At 49.5% G+C, this 27,857-nt stretch overlaps 1 protein-coding gene across 8 annotated transcripts in view; it reads left to right on the forward strand.

Annotated features, from left to right (window-relative positions):
- The window catches only part of TOX3 (TOX high mobility group box family member 3), a 102,827-nt gene that overhangs the window by 47,033 nt on the left and 27,937 nt on the right, over nt 1-27,857 (forward strand). For 6 of the 8 annotated variants that reach the window (XM_045818757.1, XM_045818758.1, XM_045818763.1 and 3 more), the window contains exon 2: nt 24,957-25,022. In XM_045818757.1, the coding sequence (XP_045674713.1) occupies nt 24,957-25,022 (66 nt within the window). Of the gene's footprint in view, nt 1-3,436; nt 3,524-24,956; nt 25,023-27,857 lie in introns of those variants that run through there. The other 2 variants (XM_045818761.1, XM_045818762.1) reach the window with 1 other exon arrangement.

Consider the following 27,857-nt stretch of genomic DNA (forward strand, 5'->3'; position numbering starts at 1 on the left):
TTGGAGAGGCTGGTCCCGAGTGCGGACTTTCACGCATACTTTCCTTGCACTAGCACGTTATCTGGTCATCATTAGTGGAAGGTTACTTGGCTGTTCTCCGTAGTGCCTGAAAAAAAAAATGAATTTTGAAGAGAAAACAAGGCATCAGGGAATTGCACTTTGAGGAGAAAGGAAGATCTTCTCTGTTTCCACATGTACTTGAACTCAGGACTCCTCTGAAGACTGTAGTATGATGTCCTAGAGGTAGAAGAGTTTCTTCCCATCTCTTAGGAGCTGCTACACAGTGGCCCTTCAAAGTCAACATCAGAATACACTCCTCTCTGTTCTCTCTGCGAGGAAACAGGTGCATTTAAGGAATTGATAAAGTGCTCACATAATCCCAGCTGGTGGGTGGGATTTGAACCCATGACCCTCAGACTGCAAACCAGTGCCCTTTTCAACCACAGCAGGCAACACCCCTATTTTTAGGAGACTAACTTCTTCAGAGGAAGTACCGGGGAGGGTGTTGTCATAAGTGAGCTAATTAAACCCTCTTGGCCGTTTGACATAAACTCTTGTACCCACCGGTGTGCGGATGACACAGGTAGATGGTTAGGCACAGGGACGCAAGTCAAGTAAAAAACCTCCTCTCCTCTGGTATCATAAAATCAGGTTGGCAAAATAACCTTGCCTTTGACGGAAGAGCAACAAATAAATATTTATTAATGGAGGGATTAAGAGTGATGTAACTAGGTACAAATGAACTTAATGCAAACAACACCTAAGTGTTGTAAGAACGAGTTTTGATGGAAGTTTTTATCGGAAGGATGGATGTGATCAGACAGTTGAGGACAGAAGGACCTGGAATGACCTAACGAATGTAGTGCCACAGAGACGACCTCAAAAGCTACAAGAAGTGGATGGGAACAAATGGGCGACAGTGGCCCGGTCAGGACAGCCTGACAAGCTGTTACAGATAGACCCCACACGTAGAGGAAGGTGAACACAATTGACGTGTATTTCTTGTTCACCTGTACAGCTCGAGGTGGGTCTTGTTGGTGGTGGACCGAGGCTGGTGGAGGCTCCGCTGTCATCTTTTAAGTGTCACCAAGGAGCTCGGGTAGAAGGGGGTGGGGGGTGGGAACAGAAGGTGCAGAAGCCACATTGGCCTCTCAGCCGCTTGGGTGCCACAATGTTCAGCTCGCGTTGCGTCGGTGAGAGCTGGTCACGTGGCCCCACCAGCCTGCACGGAGGTTAGAAACAGCCAGCCATTCTCCGTTGTGGAAAGAGGAGTGTGACTTTTAGAAAGCAATTAGCTGAGGCTGCCACAGAAGACAAGCAGATTTTGTTTGCCAGTGTTCAAGGATTCTTTGGGGAGTTGGAAGAAGAGATTATAAAATTATGCTTAGAAATTGTGGGTGGAAGGGTTAAGAGAGGGAGTCTTGGATCATCAGTCAGAATGAACCTGCTCCCCGAAGATAGAAAATTCCAGCCTTTCCATGCCGGTGAAGATAAGAGTTTAAAGAGCGCGTGCCCAGGGGGAGGGGCCTAAACACCGACCTACCGAGCGTCTGGAGCATTGACCTTGAGTGACGGAGCGCGGCTGTGGCCGCAGAGCTGTGTGGGTAATGATGCCCGTCAACAGATCAGAGTGTGGGAAATAGTCACCACCATTTTTCCAGATACGGGGCGAGATTTTTGGAGGAAAGGCGGGATTTCAAGAGGTGGAAGCTAAGGCCTTGGTGTAGAGATGAGTTAAGTCGCGTCACGTTCTCCGGTGTCACAAGTCTCGGTTTCTGCCATTCTGAGGTGGAGTGGGATGGACGTAAGACATTGAGGACATTTTCTTGTAAGAAAAACAGGTTGGGAAGGACAAAAAGAAGTGTTTAGGGTTGTCAGATGTTGATAACGGATTGTCTTTATTCTTGCTGGTCAGTCATTCTTTTCAGATGATGTTTGGCCTGAAATGTGCTTTATTGCTTTTCATCACCCTGGAGTTTATTTATACCTATGTCTCCTTTTTTATATACATATATTTCTTAACCTCTCCTGGGAACTCACCATTACTGCTTTTATTTTACGGTCCCATTTATGGATAGGCAGCACTCCCATAAAAAGTGCAACTCTCGCTTTTCCGAAGGGCTGGCTTCTGGGAGGAAGAGGTGGACCTGTGGGTGGAGGACCGTCTGTCCAAGGCTACATACTTGCCAACACTGCCTTGCGCCGACTTCTCCCTCGCACGTTTTTCTGCACGTGTCTGCACAAGTCGTTGGCATACTGCGCCCGGGGCCCTGTTCCCTTTGCCCCAGTGATCAGTGGCTGGTTTCCGACACCTGTGCCCCTCCGCAGGCTGGGAGTCCCCCTGGGGGCGGGGGGACTGAGAAAGCAGAGGAAGGCTGCTTTCTGGCCGCCCGCTCTGCGTGCCGTGCCAGCACAAAGCGCATGTTTGTCCCACTTGCAGGTAGAAAGGAGAAAAACCCACCTGTTTTGCCTTCAGAAAAATTCTTTTGATCTGACTGTTCTCAGAACGAAAGCCGGAGTGGACTTTTTTTACTTGCAGTTGGGCTGTCTGATCCACCTCGTGGCTCTCCTGAAAACAACATCGGGAGTTGAAAGAGGCTCCTCTGGAGAGGGGGAAGAAAGCGAAGATGCTTTTCATCATCCTGCAAATCAGAAGCGAAGATAAGGCCTTTTATTTTTCTTGTCCTGCCTGACAACACCTGGGAACATTCGGAGCCCCGACTCAGTCGGGAATGGGGAGAGGGACTTCGTTTTGATTGGCCGTCTGTCTCAGGACCCAGATAACTGACCGCAGACATTCGGCTTCTTACGAACGTTCTGCCTTCTCGTGCTGAGGATTTCTGTTCTGTGTGGTTTCACAAGCGAGGGCCAACAATAGCCCCATTGAAAAGTTGCCCAAATATTGCCAAAGTCATTTGATACCTACATTTATTGTCCAGATCCATCTGGAGAAATAAATCTGATGTATAAAGAAAGCTAGGAAGGACGGAGGGAGTCGTGTTTCAAAGTCAGCCTTGGTCACGTCAAGGGCCTAGCAGAGTGTTCAGATCTGGGGAGCCCTTCAAATCCCCAAATTCCGGCCGCTCCTGGCCACGTGGCCTCTGGCCCTGAGCGCGGTTTGACGTATGGCCATGGCGCCTTCTTTTGTGAGTGAAGAGAAACCTTCAGAAAAATTGCTACAAGGCATCGCAAACTACAGTGTCCCCGTCCGATTTCTGATGTGAACCCCCAACCAAAGGGCTCGCCCTTCCATCTTCACTCTCGGCAGAGGGAGATAACGCCTCACGGGGCCACCCATGCGTCTGCGCAGGAAGTGTTGATGAGCACCCGCCGTCCCACACAGTGTATTCAGTAGGCAGAGCAGCACCGCACAGTGAGCAGGCAGAGAGGCGGTTCCATGGTGACATTTACGGCCAGTGGGGCGGGCAACACGGTCAGTCGGATGGTTTCCCAAAATTGCAGCCGAAGCGCAGACATCACGCCGGGCGCGTACTTAGCACTCACTAAATGGGAGCTCTTTTTCGTGAGTGTTCTGCGGCGAGACCTAATCTGGTGGCGCACCCGCATGGACGACTGTTGTTTCTGTTTATTTAACGTACCTTGGAGGGGCTGCTCTGAATCTACTTTTGTTTAATTTTATGTGCCATTCCAGTTGACATTCAGTCTTGTTGTGTATTAGTTTCAGGTGTACAGCAAAGTGGTTGGACAATCATGCGCTTTACAAAGCGAGTCCCCTGGTATTTTCAGTCCCCACCTGGCAGCGGACCTGGTTATCAGGTTGTTATTGGCTGTATATATTTCCTATGCTGTACTTTACATCCCCGGGCTGTTGGTAGCTGCCAGTTTGTACTTCTCAACCCCTCCGCCGTTTTCACCCGGTTATCCACCGCCCCCCACCCCCCCGGCAACCATCAGCCTGTTCTCTGTATCTGTGGGCCTGTTTCTATTTGCTTTGTTTGCTTATCTTGTTCTTTGGATTCCACGTATCAGTGAGGTCATATCGTATTTGTCTTCCTCTGACCGGCATGTTCCACTTAGCATAAGACTCTGTAGGTCTATCCGTGTTGTCACGCGTGGTAAGATGTCACTCTCTTTCATGGCCAAGTGCACCAAAATGGTGTGTCTCCTGGGAGGCTCCCGGTCCAGTTAGGGAGAAGGAGGAAGGAACCGACCCTGTCCGGTGTGGTGTGAGGGACAGCCCGGGCGCCTCCGCGGCAAGGCCGGTCACCACTGGACAGGAAGAACCTGGCGGTGGAGGGTCGTGGGAGCAGGAGGGGTGACGCTGACGGCCAAAGAGGAGGGCGAAGGCATGAAGCTGGACGGAGAAGGGGTGTCCACTCGTGAATGGCCTTTTCCCCTACCGAGGAAGGACTTTGTAGTTATTAGGCTGTGGGTGTCTCTGAAGGATGTTCAGCCCCATGAGGACCGGCGCAGTCAGAGCTCCGTGGTGGAAGGCTAACCCCGCCGAGAACGATGAGTTCGCGTCCCCCCATGCCTTGGTGTACTGCTTAGCCTAAAGACCACGTCTTCGGAGGTGATGGCTGAGGAAAGTGGTAGCATTACAACGTGTATTCAATGTACATACTTTGACCCCACCTTTGATTTTAAGATTACATACACTACAGAAAAGGAAACCAAAAACGATGGGAAAGATTATGCCACATTAGTGAATGGTCCTACTGGAGTGGGTTGTGAAATGCTTTTCCTGTGAGTCACACAGGCCGGTATCTCCCATCGGTTTAAACAATGGAATGGAACCATAGTTCGCAGGTGAGTGGAGAGAATGGTCACTCCAGACACATTGTGGAGGCTGGATCGGAGGGAAGAAAGTGGACACTGGGGATCGGCAGTGCTTTTGGAAGAAGTGACGAGAAAGGTGTGTAGTTGGCAAACCTGAATGCCCCCCCGCCCCCCGGGGAGGATGAGAGAGGATCAAAGGCGATCATGGGGTGGGAAACTTAAGAGATACTTACTAATGGGGCGCTTGAGGGGAACACGCTGGAGGCGGGCCAAGAGAAGCTATGCCGCTGCATTTGTGGGAGGTGAGTCGTTGGCAAGGCACCCACCGCCCGGTGCGGAAGGAGCCGGGACGTTGCAGCTCGCTGCTGGACAGGTGGGACGGACGCATCACACCTGGTGGCGGTGGACACGTCCAGCGTGATGAGCCGTCAGGGCCTGTGTGAAGAGGAAACTGAGACATCTTCTGGGGGATGAGAAAAGTGGCTGAGAGTAACTGTTTCCCAAAGAAAGGACTCCTTCAAAAAGGGAATGGTTGAAAGCGTCAGGAGGGAGAGGGGCCGCTGGAGGCGGAGATACTATGGGGCAGTGGCTGTGGGACTTGGAAATTACGAGTCTGCGCTGGTCATAATGACAGCAGGTGGTTACATAAAGGAAGACAGGTAGCTGGAGGGTGAGGAGGGAATGACGAGAGAGGCCGAGGTGCAGAGATGGAAACTGGGTCAGTGGGTTGGGGGTGAGGCTAATTTGAGGGGGGCTCCGTGGTCTTGGCTCTCCCTTCCCACCCTGCACCCCAAGGATGAACGGGATTTGAACACCTTTAGAAGTTGAGAGAGGAAGCAGCGCCGTGGGAAAAGTCGGCGAACCCAGCGAGAGGTAAACTGATACAGCCGCGTCTGGATGGGCATAGGGTTTAGCGTAGACGGTGGGGACACGTTCTCCTTGGCAGGGGAAGGAAAGGGGTGCTGGAAGGTTCTGGCTTGGGGGTGACAGTTGAAGCATTCCATGTAGCACGGCCAGTTGTCTTGGTAAGGGACAAATTTCTGTAGTGGAGGGGGTGAGCTTGAGGGGGGTGGGGTTCAGCAGAGCTTCTGGGGGAACTGTAGGAAGAGCAACAAAGTCCTGCCTCGATCTGAAACCTGGTAGGGAAGAGACCACACCTGTTGGTGGGGGAGCAAGGTGGGGAAGGGCATGTAACATGTAGCATGGGGAGTGGCGTCAGTGATAGTAACTTTGTACGGTGACGGATGGCAACTGGACTTACTGTGGGGGTCACTTGATAATGGAAAGATCCAGGCACTGTGACTACCCCTGAAATGGGAAGGACGGGCTTTGAAGATCCCAGAGAAGGAGACAGCCACTCCAGTGTCCCGAGCTGAGAAGGGTCCTGCGGGAGAGGGGCTGGTGGCCGTGGCGTGACGAATGAATGCGTAGCAGGTGGGGGTGGGGGTGCCAGGGGTGTTGCGGTGCAGGTGGAAGAGGCTGCGGCGTTTCAGACGCAGGAGGCAGCCTGAAGTGGGAAGATGGGGTGGGGGGTGTTAAAGAAAGTATGCACCAGAAATCTATGCAGAAAGTGCAGTCCGTTGGTGACTTTTTTCCGGCTTGGAGACTTGGAGGAGTATCTTTGCTTGCTTTATAGAGCTGACAGGACCTCAGGTCAAAGGGCAAAGTGTCGGTGCGACTGTGCGTGTCAGAATCGGGGGGGGGGGGAAACTCACATATCCCGATTAGTCGTTAAATTTCTGATTTCAAAAATGGCAGACTTGTAGGAATTCTCCCTGCACCTTAGACACATCTGCCCGTTGAAAAGTGCCCCACCATCAGCAACTACCTAAACCCAAGTGTTTCATGAGAAACGGTTTCCAACTTCATTAGACATTGCCTGGTAATGTTTTGTGCAGTCGCTTGAAGTGTGGAATGTGGTCCGAATCCCCTGCTTCTAAAACAGCATCAAGAAGACACGGGACCCCCACAGTTCCAGGCTTACGAATTTGCTGTCCCGGAGACAGAGGCGGGCTCGTAACCCTCTCTCTTCTAGTATGTATCGTTTTCTTCTGAACACGTCTGGGTAGTTTCTCATCCCTACAGGGCGTGGGTGAATGAAAGTGGAGACAGGAGATGTCTCTTGCTCAATGCTTGCATGTTTATTTTCCAACTATCCCTCTGTTCAAATTGAGTCTTGAGGTGCAATCGGTCTATAATATCTTTAAATAGATGACATTTGCTGGGAGGGAAAGGGCATTGGGAAAGCTTGTTTTTTTTCCCCCCTTTGTCACACACAAAAAATGAAGGGGATGTCTTTTTCCTTTCTTGGCACCTATGACTCGGTGGCCTCGGTGGCCCTTGCGCTGTGGTCATGGGCACGGGCACGGGGTGGCCCGGTGCGTCTACCTCTGCCCGACGGTCCGTGGGACACTGTGGGACACCTCTGCCCGACGGCCCGTGGGACACCGGCTCTTCCTCTTCACGGGCAAACGAGGCCTTTTCACGAATCCCAAGTGATGCACCTTCGGCTTTAGTATGAGAATCTCTTTTGTCCAGGTGTCCCGAGGGACTCTCCTCTATAGGCACTTTTGGTCTCTGCTTATCTATGGGCGGATAACTTATATGCGTATCACTCTTTCCCACGCCTGGGTCGAGATCACCTGATGGCTGCTCCCTGGGTTTGCTTTCCGTGTGGGCTTCTTCCTGAGCTGCTGCCTTCTCTCTCTCTCTCTCTCTCTCTCTCTCTCCCCCCCCTCCCCTTCTCTCGTCCTCCCACCGACACTGGAGTTGAGTGTCGGGGTTTCTTTGGCTGTGGTTCCGAGTCGTTGCCTGTCTGTCTGTCCAGTCCTCATGGCTTCCCGAGGGCAGCTGGTGCTGTCGCCACCTCGTGTTTTGAGTCTGTGCCTCTGCGAAAGGCCCAGTGTCTTGGCATCACTAACCCCCCGTAAAACAATTTCAGCTTCCAGGTTTCTGTGGTGTGTCACATGACCCACCCCTCTCGCTGGCTGAGGTCTCCTCTAGACGTCAGGGATGTCCCTCGTGCCAGCCTGCCCTTCTGAAACTCTGGCCAGTCTCTCGCAGGCCCCTTGGCTGCATCAGGGTCTCTGTCATTAAACATTGGGGATTCTCAAGGCCCTGCTGTAGGTCCTCTTCCGTGGGTTCTCCCCTCCCAGATCGCCTTCGTGCCGACGGCTTCCTTGAACGTCTGCTCCTGGGAGTCGTACAAAACACGTCTCCATATCCCAGACCTCCCCCGCCAACAACAGACATCCCTTGGTGCCTCCGCCCCGACATGTTTAAGGTGCACCCATGATTCAGCCCTCCACCCACCCCCAAGCCCGACTTTGTTTAGCTCCCCTTGTCTCCACGAATGGCGTTGCCCTCCGCCCAGTCACACGAGCGCCAGACCCAGCCATCCTCCCCAGCAGCCCCCACTCACGCACCTCTCTGAACTCATCATCGCCCCGGAATCCACCCACTGCTCAGCTCTCCCCATCTCCCCTCCCCCTCCCGCCATCACCACCCTAGTGCATGCTGGTACCCTCCCTTACCTGGCTGGCTGCAGTGTCTTCCGTCTGGTCCGCCAGCACCGATCCTCACGTGTCCTGGGTCCTTCTTTGTGGCAGGCTTTGCAGGTGGGTTTCACCGTGACGTTTCCATCATCATTCAAGTGCTGTCTGACTTCCTTCTTCTGGGCCATGTGCTCCGTGAAGGCGGGAAACCACCTTCTGGGCTCATGGTGTGTCTCAGGATTGTCACAGGCCGCCTAACACACAGGTGCTGCCAGGATGTGTAACGTGTTGTAGGAAGGAGTAAGCGAAGAAGCAGTAAACATGGACCATGGCTGGTTTTTACTGTCAGGATTTTTGTTTGCTCACATGGTGACAGAGATTAAGGAAATACTTCTTTTTTTTAAAGATTTTATCTTTTTTTAGTTTATTTTTAGAGAGGGAAGGGAGGGAGAAAGAGAGAGAGAAACATCAGTGTGTGGTTGCTGGGGGTCATGGCCTGCAACCCAGGCATGTACCCTGACTGGGAATCGAACCTGCGACACTTTGGTTCACAGCCCGAGCTCAATCCACTGAGCTACGCCAGCCAGGGCTAGAAAATACTTCTTGATACATTCATTATTCCATTGTAAATAGTTTTCCTTGATTACAGAACTAGTAGGTGCTAATTTTAAGAAAGCATAGAAGAACTGAAAAAAATCATGTCTTACTGTATGTGGTTTTGATTTATGGTTTTCTCTCATGCCACGACCATTTTCCTACGTCATTGAAACCACTTCAGAACTGTTTAAAATAAAATCGACATATTCGAGACACACAACCTTTCTAGATGCGTCTATTTGATGCCGTAAAGCTCTTGGGAAGACCTTATTTAGTGAATGAAGTTTCTCTACATTATTGGAGTCCATAAGGTTGGGTGAACTTTAGGATGTGTTTAAAATATATTACAGCCCTGGCTGGTGTGTCTCAGTGGATTAAGCACCAGCCTGTGAAGCAAAGAGTCACCGGTTCGATTCCCAGACAGAGCACATAATCTGGGTTGCAGGCCAGGTCCCCAGTAGGGGGCGTGCGAGAGGCAACCACACATTGATGTTTCCTTCTCTTTCTCCCTCCCTTCCCCTCTCTTTAAAAGTAAATAAATAGAACCTTTTAAAAAATATGTATGTATTACACTGTGTTTGGTGTTGGATGTTTCCCCGTGTTCGTGCCGCTGCTCGGTAAAACCCCGCGGTGTCATCTGGACCCTCTCTCTGGCACTCACATTTCCCAGGAGCAGGGTGACGGTTCATTTCCCAGGAGCAGGGTGACGGTTCCCCGGTCAGTGTTCGTCCCAGAGCCACACGTGACCCCATCAGGCATCCGAGTCAGGCTCTGCCATCAGGAACTAAACCTTGTCTCTCTTTAGTCAAGTTACTTTTCTTATATTCAACAGTGCCCCGACCGGTAAAGGAGGAGACTTGAAAACCTCTGCCCAGCAGCGGGTGGGCAGGCACCTGAGGGCTCTCTCCCTCCAGCTCTCAGTTGCGGAGGGGGAGTTTGCGACCGTGCACGCCGGGATGCGGTGGGCACCCCGAGATTTCTCAGCCCTTCTCGCCCGCCCGTGCTGGGGCCAGGCGCCCTCACGGTGTGTTTCCGGGAATCTCCGAAGGGTTTCTCTTCTCGTGGTGAAATCGGGTCTTTTCCTGCCGAGGACTCTTCCTTCTATACGAACCTTTTCATTTTCGGTCATGCGTGAGTTAGGATTTCCAGCCTCACGTCTGTATCATCATACTAACGTCATCAAACGTGAAAGAGAGAGTTCGGGGGACATGCGCGGTTTGGGAAGGCACAGGCTTCTGTGACCCCCGATCTGTGGAGTGGCGTCTTCCGAGAGGACAGCGGGAAGGGGAGAGGGGCTGCTGGCGGATGCCCGACGGATGTCCCTCACGGAATCTCCCCCTCACCCCGGGGGCCCTGTTACGCTGGGGTTAGTTTCAATATTAATCTTGATGTGAAGGCAGCAGCCGCAGTTCTTTAAAAAAAATCACGCCTGTTATTTTTATTAGGGCCAAAGCGATTTATAGATAGGCTTGTGGATGGATCTTCCCTTCTCCCTCAGTTATGAACCAGCACTGTGGAAAGTGGAGTCATGTTTTGTGTGTGCCGTGTGTATTCTTTCACTAGTAGCAGTGAGAAAAACATTCTCTTTGTAGGATGGTTGGAGTGAGTGTAGGCTGGTAACTCGTGCGTTATATACGAGTCCCTGTAAATAAGGTGCGAACCTTTTACTTTAAAGCCAGGTTTGCCTTTCACGTTTTTTAAGTTTCTGAGTCAAAATCTCCCCTCCCCCAATAGGGGGCATTTTCATTGGCACGTCAAGAAGGTTAGTACGTTTTTAGATTGTATTCACATACTGTCTTTAGCTTAGAACACAGCCTCACTAGTATCCCTTGGGGATTGTTTTAAGATTTTTTACATCTGTTTTCTCTCCTTTCCAGCCACTTTTGCATTTATGACTTGATATAATTTGCCTTCGTACAGTTGAGTCACTCCTCTGGAATAGACTTGGGTTTTTGATGAGCGTGTGAAATTTGATACATGATTTAAGATGAGCTGCTTACAAATTGCTGTCTAATCCCATCTCTTTAACTTCATGCAAGGGAATGTTAAGGTAACCTTGAACGTATTAGTATACAGGGGCTGTTTTGGATTCTAAGAATAAAACGCCTCTCTTGTTTAGGGACGCTTAAGTTCATGGTTATTTTATATAAAATGCTATGATAAGTTTTGAGTTATACACCAGATTCACATTGACATGTTGACTGAATTCTGCTATTTGCCTTCAAGATGAAAGCCAACGGCCCTGACTTTGAAGGGGTTTGATTTTATGATGCTGTTTAGGAAACTATTAGCCTCGTACTCAGACTAATTAAAATACAGGTCTGGCGGGGAAACCTCCTTTTAAAATAAATATACAAAATCTTAAGTTGCACGTTTCAGAATCCTTGGTGGAGAGGAGCGTGGTTTCTTCCCCTCTTTCCCCCAAACCTTATCAGAAGTAGGACCCAGTCTCCCATGAGACTTTCCTAGGAAAAGACGCGGGATAAACACATGAACACGGAACTGGTAAGGTGCAGAGAACTGATGAAGGCTATACTGTCACCCACCTGGTGAAAAGTCCCTGCAGAATCCAGGCAATCACAAACTCACGGAGAAATGTGCGACGTCATCCAGACATCCTTGCGGTGGGAGCAGAAGCCCTGTGCCGCCGACTCCGGAACACCGGCCCTGGCACGTGGCGGCGGCGGCCAGACCGGTTCTGGCGGTTTCATATGTTAAGTCTCACTGTGTCTCATCAAGCATCTGAGATTCGTCTGTAGACTTTTGGAAGTGATAGATAGGAATTAGTGGACCTGAGAAGACCTCCTGTGTAATCCTGTTTGATCTAAATGATCACTCTTTATTCTATATGTTGAGGAACTTCTTACCGTTGATAATTTCTGAGTGAAGCAGGATTCCAGTATCGGGTTTACCAAAAATGATCGATGTTAATAGGGTATATAGTCCATAATACTGTAGTAACTATGTGTGGTGTCAGGTAGGTAATAATAGACTTATTGGGGTATCACTTCATAAATTGCATATAAATGTCTAAACACCATGTCGTATACCCGAAACTGGGATAAAATAATAGTGAACATCAACTATAATTTAACAAAATAAATAAAAATGGTCGAGGATTGAAAATACACACATTAAGTCACTTAATTCTTCAGGGAGAATTTATAGTTTCTCGATCTTTTTTAAATGTTAGCCGTAGAACAACATGTTAATCTATTTCTATTTGTTGACTTATCCACAGCCGGGGAAAAAAAGAGCAATTGAGTATTTACATAAATAGAATGCTTCATGGCTGACAACCAACTAGTTGATACCTATTTGTAACACATTGAAGATAACCCTTGATTGCAGTCAGTAACCTTACACATAGCTGTATGCAAGGTCAGCTTCATGCCTACTTGAAGGCAAAAACGCCAACTGTGTTTGGGCCGTGTAGAAGCAGAAATCCTGTAACATTTATTTTTAAAATGCTTTATCTGTTGTTTGGTTATGCTGAATATATGGATTGCTGTGTTTTAGAGTTTCTCAGTCTCAGCGCTATCGACATTTCGGACAGGATAATGCTTTGTGGTGGGAGCTGCCCTGTGCGTAGCAGGAGGTTTAGCGACATCCCTGGCCTTGACTCATTAGATGCGCGAGGCACCCAGTAGTCATGACAGTGAAATCTCTCTGGACATTTCCCAGCGGCCCCTGGGGGAGCAAAGTGGCCCCTAGTTGAGAATCACTAATCTGTATACCTACATATTTATATATAGGTATTTAGACATGATGTGGTTTAACAGCATTAAACTTTGGACCTTAGAGATCAAAGAATGGAAGACAATATAAGAAGTCACTGGTGTCTTGATGGAATTCCTACTAAGTCATCATCAGAGGGATTGAAATTAGAGAACATGGTTTATCACTGGTTAGTAGAGTTTGGTTACTGAACTAAATAAATGTAATTAGTTAAGATGATTTTATTTTAAAATACTGAGGAACATTTTTCTTAATTTGTTGTTCCCTTAAGTCTCCAAGGTCCTTTGTCATTTGGCTGAACATGAGCTATAAATCTGGCAGTTCCGGAAACATTACTCAGACTTTATCTTCTGTGACTTTGCGTTTCTCTTTTGTTTTGAGGCTTGGCGTACTTTGGCGACCATCACAGTGGGTGGTGCCCTGTGCACAGAAAAATAAACAGCTTCCTCACCTGTCTTTAACCACCAGGAAGCTGCCAATTGCAGGTACCCCTGAGGCTGGTCCTGAGGCTGTTGCCTTATCAGTTGAGTACCTACTGTGTGCCAGGCCCTGAAGCTGCAATAGCCAATGAGGCGTAAATGGCCCCTGCCCTCAAGAGCACAGTGTAGAGTGACGTACAGGTTGCCAGTGCAGCTTGGAGGATGAGGATCCAGTCCAGCTGGGGTTGGCCAGGGTGGTGCCAAGGAGGCTTTTCCAAGGAGCCGTTTTCTGAGCACCCTTGAGGATGGTCCCCGCTGTGCGCCTCAGTGGATCTGCTTCTTACAAACACGCTCACACTGAAGCGCCCGTGACGCAGGAGGGCCGGGTGGTTCTTCCTCCCAGGGATACTGGAATTGATCCTGAGACACAGCTCTTTCGAAACCCGGGTGACGCGCTGCTGCTACCAGACGTTCGCCTGTCAGTGTCCGACCTTTTGGGGCCAGGGGACGGGGTCCTTCTGATTCTTACAGTGACAGCGAAGGAAGGAGCCACCTTCTCCATCCGTACTAAAGGGCGGCTCTTAGCTGTCACTGCAGTGACCTTCGAGAAACCAGAACAGACCAAGCACAACTATGTTGCCAGGTGTTGTGAGTATAGAGAGGATGCCCACACTTTGCCACGTGCAGCAGAAGACACACGGAATGGGCCTTGTTGTTACTTCCTGGAAGTTACACTCTGAATCTTCCCGTTCTTCTTGACTGGTCTTCCTTGTCCTTCGAGTTTAGTCTTCCTCCGCCTACAGATGTACCGTTTATCCACACAGCGCGTCGGAGCAGAACCTCTCCCAAGTGAAGTCTGTGGTTGCCAGCCCCCGTTGCCACCATCCCCCCCCCCCCCATTCTCTCTGCCAAGAACGTGTGCGTTCCCATGTTGCCGTCTGCCCGGCCCGCCTGCCTGACACTTGTCCTTCGCCCAAGCAGTTTTCTCCACCAGAGTGCTCTTGTCTCACCGACAGGCTCCTACCCACCCTTCAGGACCCCACGCAAATGGCTCCCCTGCTTTGGAACCTGCTGCCGACCTTCCAGAGAGAAGGCTGTGTGTTGACGCCTGGTGTGGCAGGCGCCTGCCTGGGGGAGTCACAGGTGTCCTTCCCGTGAGAGCTCTCCTTGGGTGGGAGCTGAGTCTCTCTCACACATTTTTACCCAACATCTACTGTTGCCTCTTAGATTGTGGGCACTTAATAAATATTACATGACGTGTTGTAACTGCCCGTCTATTTTCCCCAGATTATCACATTCGTACTTTTCCAGGCTCCTCATCGTTAATTTTCTTACATTTATCCAGTGCCTCTTCCCTGTGACACTTTGCTGGGGACGTCGTGTCCTCTCCCTTCTCCTGACACAAAGTTCCGTCCTTAGAACAGAGGAGACAGACGTTCAGAGAGGTGGCGCGAAGCAGCCGACCTGAGGATACCCAGCTCGTCAGTGGTAGAGTTGGGATTTGAACCTGGATCTCTCCGGCTCGTTCCTTCACTCCCTCGTGCATCCGACAGGTGTATACCGAGCACCTGCCTGCCACTGTGGGCCAGCCGTGGCCGAGAGCCAGAGGAAGCTGCATCGGTGTGGATGAATTCCCCGCCATCCCGGACGGTCCGTTCTAGTGAAATGGGACAGTGGACAGCCAGCCGGACGGCTGAGTGCGGTGGAGCCGGGCAGTGACAAGCCCTCGTGGGGATGAAAGGCAGGGGAACGGACCAAAGACCGGGAGGGCTGTGCATGTCCTGCTAGCCAGGCCGATCTGAGGGGGGGCCCTCTCGAGGGGGCGACGTTAGCAGAGCCCCACACAAACCAAGGCCGGAGTGGAGAGTGGTCCAGGCCGGGAGGGGAGAGAGTGGGCGGCAGCCGGAGCAGCGAGCCTGGGACTCGGTGGACACCAGGAGCCTCCTCCTTGGCAGGGAAATGAGGAGCCTGTAGCCACATCATGTGGGGGCTGGCAGCCCATGGACACGAGCTTCTGTTTTCCTCTAAATACCGTTGGGAAGCCATTGGGGTTCTTTACGTAGTGAAACTGTCAGGTGCTGTTATACAAGCCACAGCACTTTGTAAAATTTGTGTGCTCGGTCTGTTTCGGTTTCTACGAAGCTCATCGAGAGGTTACCTTGGCCATTGGTGCAGACGGAAAAGGTGGCTTTCGGCGTACTAACCCGTTTGGTCCTCAGCACGCCCGGGATGAGGCAAATGCTGTTGTTCTCACCGAGTTCTTGGTGGGAGGTCTGAAGCACCCAGCAGCCCAGCCAATAGCTTGTGCACAATTACCTGGCTGACACGTAGCTCAGCCGGGATTTGAACTTGTCCTCAAGACAAGGTAGGTTACCCGCCTACCGCCCACAACTAGTTCGGCGAGATCGGGGTTCCACGGCCGTTGGTTTCACTCGCGATGAAGTGCTCTCTGTGTTTCGTTCCTCCTCCTTTTGCCTCTGCCCTGTCTGGGCCCCGGCCACGTCGTGTGGGCCTTGGCGTAGTCTTCCCTGGCCTTTTTGCTCCTGGTCTTTCCAGTACCGATGATCTTTCCGGTCTCTTTCTCTCCCTCCTCCCTCCGACAAAGTCTTCAGGGACTGTCCTGTTGAGTGCATTGCGAGACCTTCAGGTTGGTCTTCGGGGCGCTCCAGAGCTTGGCTGCCACCGTCTCTCCGGGTCACCTCCCTCCTCTCAGTGCCCGGCGCCTGCCCTGCAGCCACGTGGGCCTCGGCGTTGCCCCTGGAACCGAGCCTGCGCACGCTTCGGTCTGCTGCGGGGTGCTCCCTCCTCCGCCATCTTCCCTGGTTCGAGACTCATTACTCAGCGTGGCCGTGCCTTCCCCGAAACCTGCGGGCCGTTTGTCAGTGTCAGTCACGGACGGGGCCCTCGGGGTGATAAATGTGCGTGCCCCATCACCCTGAGGGCGTCGTCCTCTCTTAAAAGCAACAATCATATTGTCTCCTGGTACTTTCTGCCGTCTTCAGCGAGGTAGATAGATCCCCCCAATACGTCCTCTTCAGTAGCATCCGATGAGTACGCACTTGAGGGTTGGTGAGGCTTTTCGGAGGGAGGGCGGCAATAGACCAGAATGACGTGGGAAGTGTGGCCCCTTAACAGCGTGTGTGTGCATCACCATTCATCTCTTGTGTGTGTGGTTACGGAAAACCAGGACCCCTTTCTCCCGTTCTCTGAACCTGGGTCATGCTTGGTTGCTGGGCCCGTCCCCAAGTTGCTCCATTTTTGCTAAAAAGAAAATGTAATGTGGGAAGGGGAGAGGGGGCTGGGCAGAGGAGGGCAAGGGGGAAACATTGGGATAACTGTAGTAGAATAGCAATAAAACATTTTTTAAATCAGGAAAAAAAAATAAAAAGAAAACCTGATTTGGGAAGCCTAGTAGCTTCTCCTCTCCTTACATTTGTTTGTGATATTAAACAAGTGCAGTTGGTTTTCATTTTTTTTTAATCCCTTGCCACTTCTAACTCGTCCAGATGGTTCTGCAATTCACAGACTCAAATGTGTCCAGATCATGGAAATCCAAAGGCCTCCCTGTTTGGGGAGAGCCCATATGTTTAGGCATTGTTGTTCCATCTGTGGGTCCACAGAGCTGGGTGAGAAATCTGACAGCGGAGCCTGTCTCCCCTACGTGGTCCAGCTCAGGATGCTCCCGCCCTTCCTCCTGGCCGATGGTCGCCTCCTGGCCAATGGTCACCTCACTGCATTAGCCTGTAGCCGCTGCTGCTTCCTCAGCATCTCAGTAAGATCCTCACCAGGTAGACGGAGAGGTTTATGTACAAAAAGACATTTCCACCACATTAGTCCGAAATGAACCAGGCTAGTCCTTTTCAAATGTTAGTGTGTTTTAGGATTCCCGAGAAGCTGGCTTAAAAATACAGTACGTTTTAGGGCCCCCCGCCTGGAGATTCTGACGGAAGAAATCCAGGGTGGGGCCAGGTGGTCTGCATTTTCAGCAGGCGTCCAGTTATGCTGTGGTCCCCTCGCGCCACACTGAGAAACTGACCTGGACTGTAAAGCGCTTTTTTTTTTTTTTTTTTTAACAATAAAAAACGAAAACCAGTTGTCAAATTTCATACTCAAATGCTTGCCCCATTACTGGCTTCCTCTTCTCTCAGCTTTTTACCTGCCGGCCAGGACCTGTGTTGTCCTCGGAGCTCCTTCTCAGCCGCCTACGGGCCGTCCTGAACGCCCCAGCCCCGTCTGCCCAGGCCCCCATATATTTTCTGGGAAAGGGTTAGTGCGTTTTCTAGAACAAAGCTTATTCTCCAGGCTATCTCTAGCATTAAAATATTAATTGTCTACAACTCACCCCGTTACCACGTTTTCCCCATCGGGCACCGTTCGTGGAGGGACCCGCGGCAATGGGCGCTCGGCTCCTCCTTTCCACCTGGGTTCCGGGTGTGTTTAGACCGCGCCCTGCTCGGCTTGGGGAGCAATGCTACACGCCGTCATTCCCATCTAGAAATTAATTCGGCTGAGATTTACGGAATGTCTGCTGTCCGTTAAACATTTCTCTCGTGGCACCAGGACGTCAGTGGAAATAGTGGGTGGCCGATTCTTGTCCTTCAGTTTACGTTCCAGCGGGGCAGGGAGAACGACGATAAGTATGTTGAAAGGTGTGTGGGAAAAGATGGACTAGGGGAAGAGCAATAGAAAGTGCAAGAGGTGGAGGGCTGGGGTCGTCAGAGAGAAGGGGACATTTGAGGAGAGGCCCGAAAGGACGGGAGTGAGCCAGCCACGGGGACACTGGGAGGGACGACATTCCCTGCCGAGGCAACAGCCAGTGGAAAGGCCCTGCGGTGGGGAGGTGCTGTCTGGGGTCCTGATGGAACAGCAGGCGGCCGGCAGGCTGGAGGTCTCCAGAGGGGAGACCATCGGCCAAGGCTCGGACAAGACACCAAGGCCTGTGTGTGGACTTGGGCGTCTTTGCCGAGCGAGTGGGAAGGCACCGGAAAGCTTGGGGCAGAGCGATGCGATCTGACTTGGGTGTCCCAAGGTCGTCCTTGGGTGTGCGCTCAGAATGCACTGTGGTGTGGGGAGCAAGGCTGAGCTGGGGCCGGGGAGGGGCTACCACAGTGACTGGGGAGGCAGTGGGTCCCGCAGGGTCCCACGGAGGTGGTGACACGTGGCCAGCTTTGGGTAGCACTGGAGACATGAGCCAGCAGAAGCACGGGAGACTATGTGGATTCATGCATGACGTTTGTCCCGAGTCACTGGAACCGAGCCGGTCCCCATCAAAGGAGATGGGGAAGGCTGTGGGTGGAGCAGGGTTGGGGGAGAAGAGGAGGAGTTTGGTTGTGCTCGTAGGGTTGATTGAGAAGCCTGTTGACCCTCAAGTAGAACTGTGGTGGCAGGTATTTACATATATGACCCGGGTGCTCAGAAGATAAATACCTAGGGATTTTTAGCATGTGGAAAGGCCAGTAATAGTTTTGTAGCATGGGCTTCCCCCACCGGGCACCCATCTGTATCAGTGTGCTAGCTGGTGGTGTTGTGAGAGGCTGCGTTTGGCTTCAGTGAATTTTATTTGAGGATTGTTTGCCCATGTCATGGTGGGTGACTTACAAGTGCACCTGCCCACACCATGCTGAGTGTTCAGCAGTTTTTGACCAAAAAGGGCATGACCCCCATGCCCCATGCTCCTATTCACCCAGTCTCACCCCGAGCAACTTTTTTGTTTCCCTGGATAAAAAAGTTCTCAAAGGGAACATTTGCTAGGGTGGAAGAGGTGAAACAAACAAACAAAAAAATGGCGGAGGCACTAAAAAAGCATCAAAATCGAGTTAAAAAACTGTTTTGAGCAGTGGAAGAAAACACCCCAATAGGTGTGTTGCGTTTAATGGAGAGTACTTTGAAGGTGACTGAAGTTTAAACATGTAAGAATAAACACAGTCTTTTATAAATAAATACTGATTTTGAGGGTCCCCCTCATATGTGTGGGTGTGTATATATATATATATATATAATTGTATATGTGTTCATAATTCTCTCTATATAATTGTATACACACCGCAGAATTGTGTGTGTGTGTGTGTGTGTGTGTGTGTGTGTGTCCTCCTACTCATTATACCTCCGAGTCCTCATTTGCCAGTTTTTTGTTTCCAGGCTACTGTGAACCCCTGACCTTGGGGGTAGACGATCATCCTTCTTCACTGAGTCCTCCTTTGTGTCCTGAGTGGGAGCTCCAGGTCCGCTCCCGAGAATTTTTGGTGGGCTTGTCGTTTGCCCTATTGGGCTCGTGTTCACGCCCGTGGGTCCTACATCCTGGAACAGATCACCGCCGCGGAGCGTGGTTAGAACTCGGTCTTCTGCGCTGAGTTCTTTCCCACGGGGTCGTTAGCAGAGCCCAGGAGAGCGCGGACGCCGCAGCGCCCCCTCCCCCGTCACGTGACAGTGCTTGGCACACCTGGTCCACGACGGCACCGTGCGTCTGTGTCAGCAATGACAGGTGTCCTTACTGGGGCATCCAATTGGATGGTGTCTGCTAACAAACCTGGTGGGAGCGCCGAAAAGAGAGTTCAAGAGCCTATCTTTTTTTTTTAAGTGAATAAGAAATGGTTTTATTTATTTATATATTTTTTTAAAGATTTTATTTATCCATTTTTAGAGAGGGAAGGGGGGGAGATAGAGAGAGAAACATCAATGTGCGGTTGCTGGGGGTCATGGCCTGCAACCCAGGCATGTGCCCTGACTGGGAATCGAACCTGCGGCACTTTGGTTCGAAGCCTGTGCTCAATCCACTGAGCTACGCCAGCCAGGGCAGCTTATCTTTTTGTAAAGGATTAAATTTATGCCATTTAGCTGTTCGATGCCCTGTGTTGATGCTGCTTCATTACAAGCCCATAGCGATTCTTCACGGGGGCGTCAAAGTAACTGCAGTGGGACCGGGGTTGCGTGGGCCCATCGGGCCGGAGCATCCGTCTTGGGATTACGGACGGCTTCCCGTCCACGCTGCTCCACGGTCTCCCCGTGGAGACCTGGACACGCTGGACTTAACGGTCGCCGTTCATTTCCTTTGGCACCTCACGCGGTTCCACGGCCCACGGACACAACGGTCTTTAATAATGTTTTTAAACCCCTGCAATACTTCTTCTTAATTGATGTCCTTCATAAATCGGTCCTCACCGAAGCTGTGATTACTCATCAAGCAGCAAAAGTAAATTTACCTCCACGTGCCATGAAGATGTTCTTTTGTGAAATTATGGAGAGACAGACGTACGCAGAGCAATTTGGTTCTGCCTTATAATTAGATTTTTTTGGGGGGGGGTTATCGGTTGGAGCCCATCCAAGTGGCCAAGACCCCCTAAATGCCCTGCCTCCCAGGGACCGTTTGCATGTATGTGTGAGACTCTTTCTCTCACAATGTTTGCATGTGCTCCTTAGAGTAGTTGGCTGTCCCTCACGTGGGACTCATTTAGTGTGTTTGAAATATTTTGTGTTGACACCTGAAATCTGGAACCTCCTATGGTTGCCTAGGAGATGTTTGAAGGAGCAACAAATGAAGAGTTGCCACTTGGAACGTCTGGAAATAGGCCCGATGAAGGTGACTTACAATGCATAATTTAGAAATTCTTATTTAGTTGTTTCGCAAAATGCGTGTACTTTACCATTGCACGCCATGAGCCTATTACCTTTTGTGAGGATTCAGGGCAAATGAAAGAACGCTATGAACAAAGAGTTGGGAACAAGGTTTCCCAAAGTGTGCTCCCACAAGGCATTGCGGGCGAAATGAAAGGAAGTGCCCCACAGGAAAAAAAATATATTGGGGGGCACTACTGCCTCACCCTCAAGAAATACGTGAGCCCCATCCATGTAGGAGCCTGACCAACAGCCTCCCCGTTCTGTCTCCAGCTCCCACCGCAGTGCCTTGCGGGGGCTTGAGGCGTTCACTGCAGGGCTTCTCGGGGCCTCTGACTCTGTCCCCGGTGCTGTGACTCATCGCAGAGGGCGGGCTCTGCAGCCTTGGCCGGACTCGCTGGGTGGGCCCTGCCACCCTTCCCCTGGGGACCTTTCACTGGAGTCAGGAACCTTATGAAAATGCCCCCTGGGAAGTTCCAGCTTTGAGTAAGATAGGTAAGACTGACGACTTTCACGATGGAATTGATCGGAGAAAGACTCAAGATTTTGTGGGTGTTGGGTTATAAGTGATACAGATTGGGAGGCAGGAGGGAGGTCAGACTTCTGTGTTTGTGTCTGACTTGGGGCAAGAAGCTTGACCCCTAGAAGCCTCCGTGTGTTCATTTAGAAACAGGGGACAGTGATTAGGTTCATCTAACTGGTGCTGGGAAAACAAATGACCCCTCGTGGCACTTAGGAAAGTTAAATAATGTAGGTAGAAGGCTTTCCGAGCAAACACATCGTTATCATCATCTTCATCAGCATGGTCGTCATCACCACTCTCCTCCTAAAAACGGAAGTGATACGATGACTCCAGTTAGGGTGGGCCGTGACGACACACTGAAGTTACAATGGGATTCCTCCTTTCCTCCCTCCCTTCCGCAGATCTCACAATGTGCCAGGCACTGTCCTCAGTTCTGGGGGCGCCAGTGGGGGACCCAGTCAAGGCTCCTTCCCTCACGGACCTATAATATAATGTGTTTATCAAGGTCACTGTCTCTTGGAACATAATTTTAATTATACACAGTGTAGCTGAAGTTAATTGTTCAGAGGTCATTATATTATGGACCTGTCCCCAAAGAGTCACTTCTTCTCTAAGAATCTGATCTCTTCTTATACAAACAAGTAAAGCAGGTTCATGGGTTGCATTTGAAAATAAGTGAAATTATGCTAATGTTACTCGATATGCTAAGTCACCCGGAACGTGGCATGCCTTCCAACACGATCAGGGTAACCACCCCAATTGCAGGGGTCAGATATACACTGGCCGGTGTGGCTCAGTGGGCTGAGCACCAGCCTGCAAAACAAAAAGTCGCCTCGGGTTTGATTCCCAGTCAGGGCACACGCCTGGGTTGTAGGCCAGGTCCCCAGTAGGGGGCGCGTGAGAGGCAACCACACATAGATGTTTTTCTCCCTCCCCTCCCCTCTCTCTAAAAGTAAATAAATGCAATCTTAAAAAAACCACACACACAAAAAATAAAAAACACCTAGCTAAATTTGAGTCATAGATAAGGAACACTTTTTTTAGTCTAAGTATATCCCAAATAGCGCATGGCCCATACTTATACTGTTTTTTTTTTAAGTTGATAGTTTGAAAGTCAGATTGAACGGAGCTTCCTGTCCTGTATTTCACCCGACTGCCCTAAACCGGGGGCCTGGTCGCCTGGCAGGAGGAACACGGCTGCCTGGAACACGGCAGCATCTGAAGCCATCTTTGTAGAGGGCATGTTTCATTCCTGAGGAAATAGAGACCTTTGCTTCTATTTTAAAGGGTTGATGGCTCTTCCAGCCTCATAGCCAAGTGTTTCCAAATAAAAGCCATTACTTAAGGCCTTGTACAGATGCAGAAAATATGCAGAGAGCGCTTTGTGATGCCAGCTGGGTCCTCCAGGTGAGAGCTTTCCGAATGACCTGGACCCCTGGAGCCCCTGGCTTGACTAACGCAGTAGCAGCAGCAGCACCACCCACCACCACCCACCACCCACCACCATCCACCACCCACCACCACCACCACCACCCACCCACCACCACCCACCACCCATCACCCACCACCCACTACCCACCACCACCCATCACACCACCCACCACCCACCACCACCGAGTCGAGGTGCCTGCCTCCACACTGGTTTTTCTCATTTCTCCAGGGCAAATACTAATTAATGGATACAATTCACAGCTGATTAGCTGTAGTTTCTTCAGTAATTACATTCGCATCCTAACTGTTCAGAAGAGGATTTCTAACCCAGTTCTTACTTCTCTCTCGGCTTAATTTGTTTTTTGAATTGTTTAGGCCCTTAGTTTAATAGCCACTTTATTTTTCTTTGTTTTAGATGCTATTAGATAATAAGTGAGTTTAATCTTAAAAAAATACTCTCTGATAATGAGCTGTTGGCCTTCGATGGATTTCTAACTCCCCAACAAAACCTACATTTAAATAATGATAACGCTGAGACGCAGGCCGTGGGCAGTTTGGGGAGCCAGGATCAGTGCGTGAAACACACGCCGTGACCCAAGTTCTCTGAAATAGTTATAAAGCACATGAGGCATGGAGACCCAAGATTTGAATTCTGAGATCATTAATTCACCATGAGTTCCAAGACAGAGTCTACTTTTTTCCTGCATAGTTTTAACATTGGAGAAACATGGGGCGTGGGGGGGCGTGTTTGTGTGTGTCCCTGCATGCATGTGCGTGCACGCCTACCGTGTGTTTTGATTTTGAAGTCACGTTGAAACCACTCTGTTGAGGCATGACGGGCTTTCATAAAACTGCATATTCCATGTCTACAACTTGATAGTGGGGAGATAACTGGACGTTTGCTTTTGCTATCACACGGCTTCCAAGAAAACCAGATAAAGGCCTTTCTTGAGCGCAGACAAATACGTCTTTCAGAAACCCTTATAAAGATATGTGTCCACACGCATCTGAGGGCTCAGTGTGTGCGTGTGCGTGGCGGTGTGGCTGTGCAGGGTGGGGTTTTGCTTCCGCGGACCAGCCCAGCGCTCTGGAACCATCAGCGTCTTTCGTGTAAACCTGCTCAGTTCTTGGGTCCCTGACGTGATAAAGGGCAGCGCGTCAGTCCTGCTTCGTGCACAGGCTAGGAGCCCCCAGGAAACCAGTGCTGGTGGGTTCGTTGGGAGGATTTACCTCTGTGCTCTATTTAGTCTCCCCTTCTCTTCCCCCACCCCCGGCTGTGGGCACACTGTGCCTTCTACTTTAAATAATGACTAGCTCTCTTTGTATTGAAGACTTGATGTCTCCATTTCACCCTTTGGAGAGCAACCCTCCGTGCTGTTTAATGCATGAAAGGAAGGAAATCATCCACTCTGTAGAAACGAGGGCATCCTTTTTACTGTTGAAAAAAATCATGAAAATAATACGACTCCAGCTAATTTTGCACGCAGAGCCTCTCCATCTTGCCGGACTGATAACGGAATGTTTAAAGCAACCCAGTGCGCCTGCTCCTCCTCCCATCCGACCCTGAAAACACATTTCTGCCCAAATCCAAGTTTAACATTTTGATAACAGGTCTCCAGAAGTAAAGAGCTTACGTCTGAAATGCTGATACAGTCTTATTTGTGACGGTATGAACAGCCTATTGTGTTAGGGAATTAAATAAAAATTGCTGCGTTCATGGGATCCCGCTTAGTTTTTAAACCTCTTTGCGCTGAATGTTACATCGAGAGATTAAATATCACTATTTTCAGCAGCTCTGATGGATACAGATAGCGTTTCAAACTCTGGAGATTTAAAGAAATATTCTTTAGTCTTATTATTTATTTATATTCATGCCACACCCCATTCACTAGAAAATAGAATTTGAGTCCTGGGAATTGAATTCTATTCCCTTTAATTCACATCTTAACCTACCCACACTTGCGACATCTGTTCTGGAAAAGTAAGCTATGAAATCGCAACATGCTTTAAAAAACGTGTCAAGGTGATTTGGAGGGTGGGGGTGGGGGGGACCCTTTTCTTTCTAACCCCTGAGAAATGGCGGCCCCATAAATAACACACGCTAGTGGCCAGTTGGCCGCACGTTTGCAGTCGCCTCGCTTTGCTCTTAATCTTGATGGGAAGCAACACTCTTTTCTGGAATGACCGAGTTCGCCCAAGTCCGTGCTTGATGTTTCTGAGGGAGCCAGCCGACAGGAGAGGATGGTGCCTTGAAACTGCCACCGGTCCCCTTTGCTCTGAGCGAAGCCACTCCTGCACCTCGCAGCGGCACCGTGCTTCCCACCCCCCCCCCCAGTACAGAGTAACCCACCACAGCCCATTACTCATTTGCATATTAACCTGAAACAATCTGTTTCCTTGCAGTTTGGAACCAACAATAACTACATGAACATGGCAGAGGCAAACAACGCTTTCTTTGCAGCCAGCGAGGTAGGTGTTTCCCTTAATGTGTCTGTTCGTGCTTTGTGGGTTATTTAGATCATTGAAAAGGCTCGAGGGGAAAAGCCACGTACCGAATTTATCTTTCTCGTGTGTGGTGTGAGGCAGCCACTCAGGAGGGGAAGTGAGAAAGACCTGTGGGAAAGGAAGATAGCCTGACACGTCCCTCTCGCCTGTCCAAAGCCGTGGCGAAGGTTAGCAGCTCACACATGTCTCTCGATAAAAAGAAACACATATGCAAACAAAAGTAATATGTGAGAGAGTATATAAAGTCCATCTATCTGTACAGACTATGTTGGTACTACTCACCTAAGCAGGTAAGTAGTTATTTGGGAAACCAGATGGACGTAATTTTTAATAGGCAATATTTTAACTTCGCATAGCCCCGGGGATAGTCTCACTGAGGTGCCATGGTCAGGGAAACAACGTGGCCGAACAGCGTTCCTGTTTCATGGGTCTTGGGTGGGCGAGGCGTGAAACACATGTTTTGGTCTTTGTTGGCACCCCACAGCCTAGCACCGTGCCTGGCGTGTAGTAGGTGCTCAGTAAATACTGATCGAATGCATGAGCGGATGTGTCATCGCCAGGAAAGCTGAGAGAGTGTAAAGGCAGCACCATGCCGGTTCTGGGTTTGTCTGCAGTCTTCTGGTGCAAATGTAACACATGCCTTCTTGTTTTTTTACTGAATTCCTTACTTAGTGGCTTAGGGCTGTTGTCTGTCTCACTGACTTACCCTTCGCTCCCCTGAAAAACCTCGATCTTTTTTTTTTAAATGATTACATTTAGATGCTTTCTTTTTTTTTCAAAGATTTTATTTATTTATTTTTAGAGAGGGAAGGGAGGGAGAAAGAGAGAGAGAGAGAGAAGCATCAATGTGCAGTTGCTGGGGGTCACGGCCTGCAACCCAGGCATGTGCCCTGACTGGGAATCGAACCTGCAACACTCTGGTTCGCAGCCTGTGCTCAATCCACTGAGCTACGCCAGCCAGGGCTTTGAAAAACCTCGATCTTGATTAGACCAAGGAAACGGTTTCTGGAAAATGGTAGACTCTGAGATTGAACATCTTATTTATTTTTTAAAAGATTTTTATTTGTTCATTTTTAGAGAGGAAGAAAAGGAGAAAGAGACAGAGAGAAATATCAATGTGTGGTTTTTCACTAGAGCTCCCCCTACTGGGGACCTGGCCTGCAACCTGGGCATGTTCCCTGACTGGGAATCGAACTAGCGACCCTTTGGTTCTCAGCCCATGCTCAATCCCCTGAGCTACACAAGTCAGGGGTGAGACTGAAGATTTTAAAACAAGAACAAACAGTGACATCAGTCCAAATGGAACCCCCGGGCAGTTCCTATAATAAAAAGTCTTCCTTTCCCAAACACATCCAGATACAGGACACGGAACTAGCTTGACCCCAGAGAATGACAATCGCAATGGCTTCCTCAATGATCGTGGTCCTAGGAAGGAAGCAAGTGACGTAAAAGAAATCAACCTTGAGAAATTGCTAGAAAATAGGGGGAATCCAGTATTAAGAGTATGTGTAGATGAATTCCTTTGCCAGTGACCATCGACTCCCTGACCAAGGAGACAGCTCGGAGGAGGGGACATGGCTGGCACAGGCTTCTGTGTTGTGTGTGATAATGAACACGAACCCCATCTGTAAGGACGACGTGATGTTTCATTCTGGAGGATTTTTTTTTCCCTACATTTGAATCAAACATTGATGAAAGCTCCGCTGCCAGCAGCTGCTCGGAGACAATTTAATTCCAGCTGTGATAATTCACCGTGTCAGACATTGGCGGGTGTGTGTTGATACAACAGTTCTCCAGATTTGCATTTTTATCAAAAGGAACAAATGTTTTGAACATTTCGGTACAGATGGTATTTAACCATGTACACACTCCTTTAACGTGGTCGAGGTAAACACTGGGAAGTCGATATCTGGAAGAAGCAATCAGAGGAACTCTACATGGCGAATCTGCCGTTGGTCCTGGGGCCCTGTGTGCAAAAGTCGGTGTCTTTTGTTTTTGCTATTGAGGCTGTTAAGTACACGGTTATTGTTACAATCTCAGAGAAGCAGTGTTTTTGTTACGTTTTTCTCCAAGGCATGCTTCACATTGTATTTAATATATCACCTCTCTTTAAAAGTGGTTAAGGATTTTAGCATCTTCTTGACTGTGTACTGTAGTATAATTTTATTGCATGGTTTTATTAGGTTTGATATAGGTATACTAAATCCCAACTTAAAATTACTTTGTCTTTGGAAAAAAGTGTGCTCTAAGGACATATTATATAAGATCTCCTCCCTCTTTCTAGTCCTTAGCAAAAATTAAAATGAGAACCTCCTAATTTTGACTGCCTGGTGTAAGCTGTGTTTATGTTAGAGTTTAGAAGGCAATCTTATATAACGATTTCCCTGCACATCGTTTTTGAACAAAAAATAAAGCCCAAGTAAATGTTAATGCACTACATTATAGCATGTGCCTAATTTCCCAATCACTGCATTAAAAGTAAATTTATTTGTTTTTTTTTTTAACATTTTAATGAGTGCAAACTAATTCAGGAAGACTTGAGGTTCGATGCAGTCAAGTCGAAATCGTGGCTGAGACCAATCCGCCTCACACAGATACCGCCCTGTGGGTAACGCTGTGGGGGCCGGGACCGCCGGAGTCTCAGATTCACACGTTTGCTTCGTGTTTTCTGTGCGTGTCATGCTTACCCTGACCATTTTTGAAGTGCTTTAAATATTTATTGAAATAATATTTCAAGTGTTAATTACAGTGGTAATGAAAACAGCCAAATGCCACATATCAAGAACGAGTGTTTATCCG

The sequence above is a fragment of the Phyllostomus hastatus genome, unplaced genomic scaffold (genome assembly GCF_019186645.2).
Source record: "Phyllostomus hastatus isolate PE091 unplaced genomic scaffold, TTU_PhHast_1.1 phas_scaffold_345, whole genome shotgun sequence".
In the NCBI taxonomy this organism is placed as follows: domain Eukaryota; kingdom Metazoa; phylum Chordata; class Mammalia; order Chiroptera; family Phyllostomidae; genus Phyllostomus; species Phyllostomus hastatus.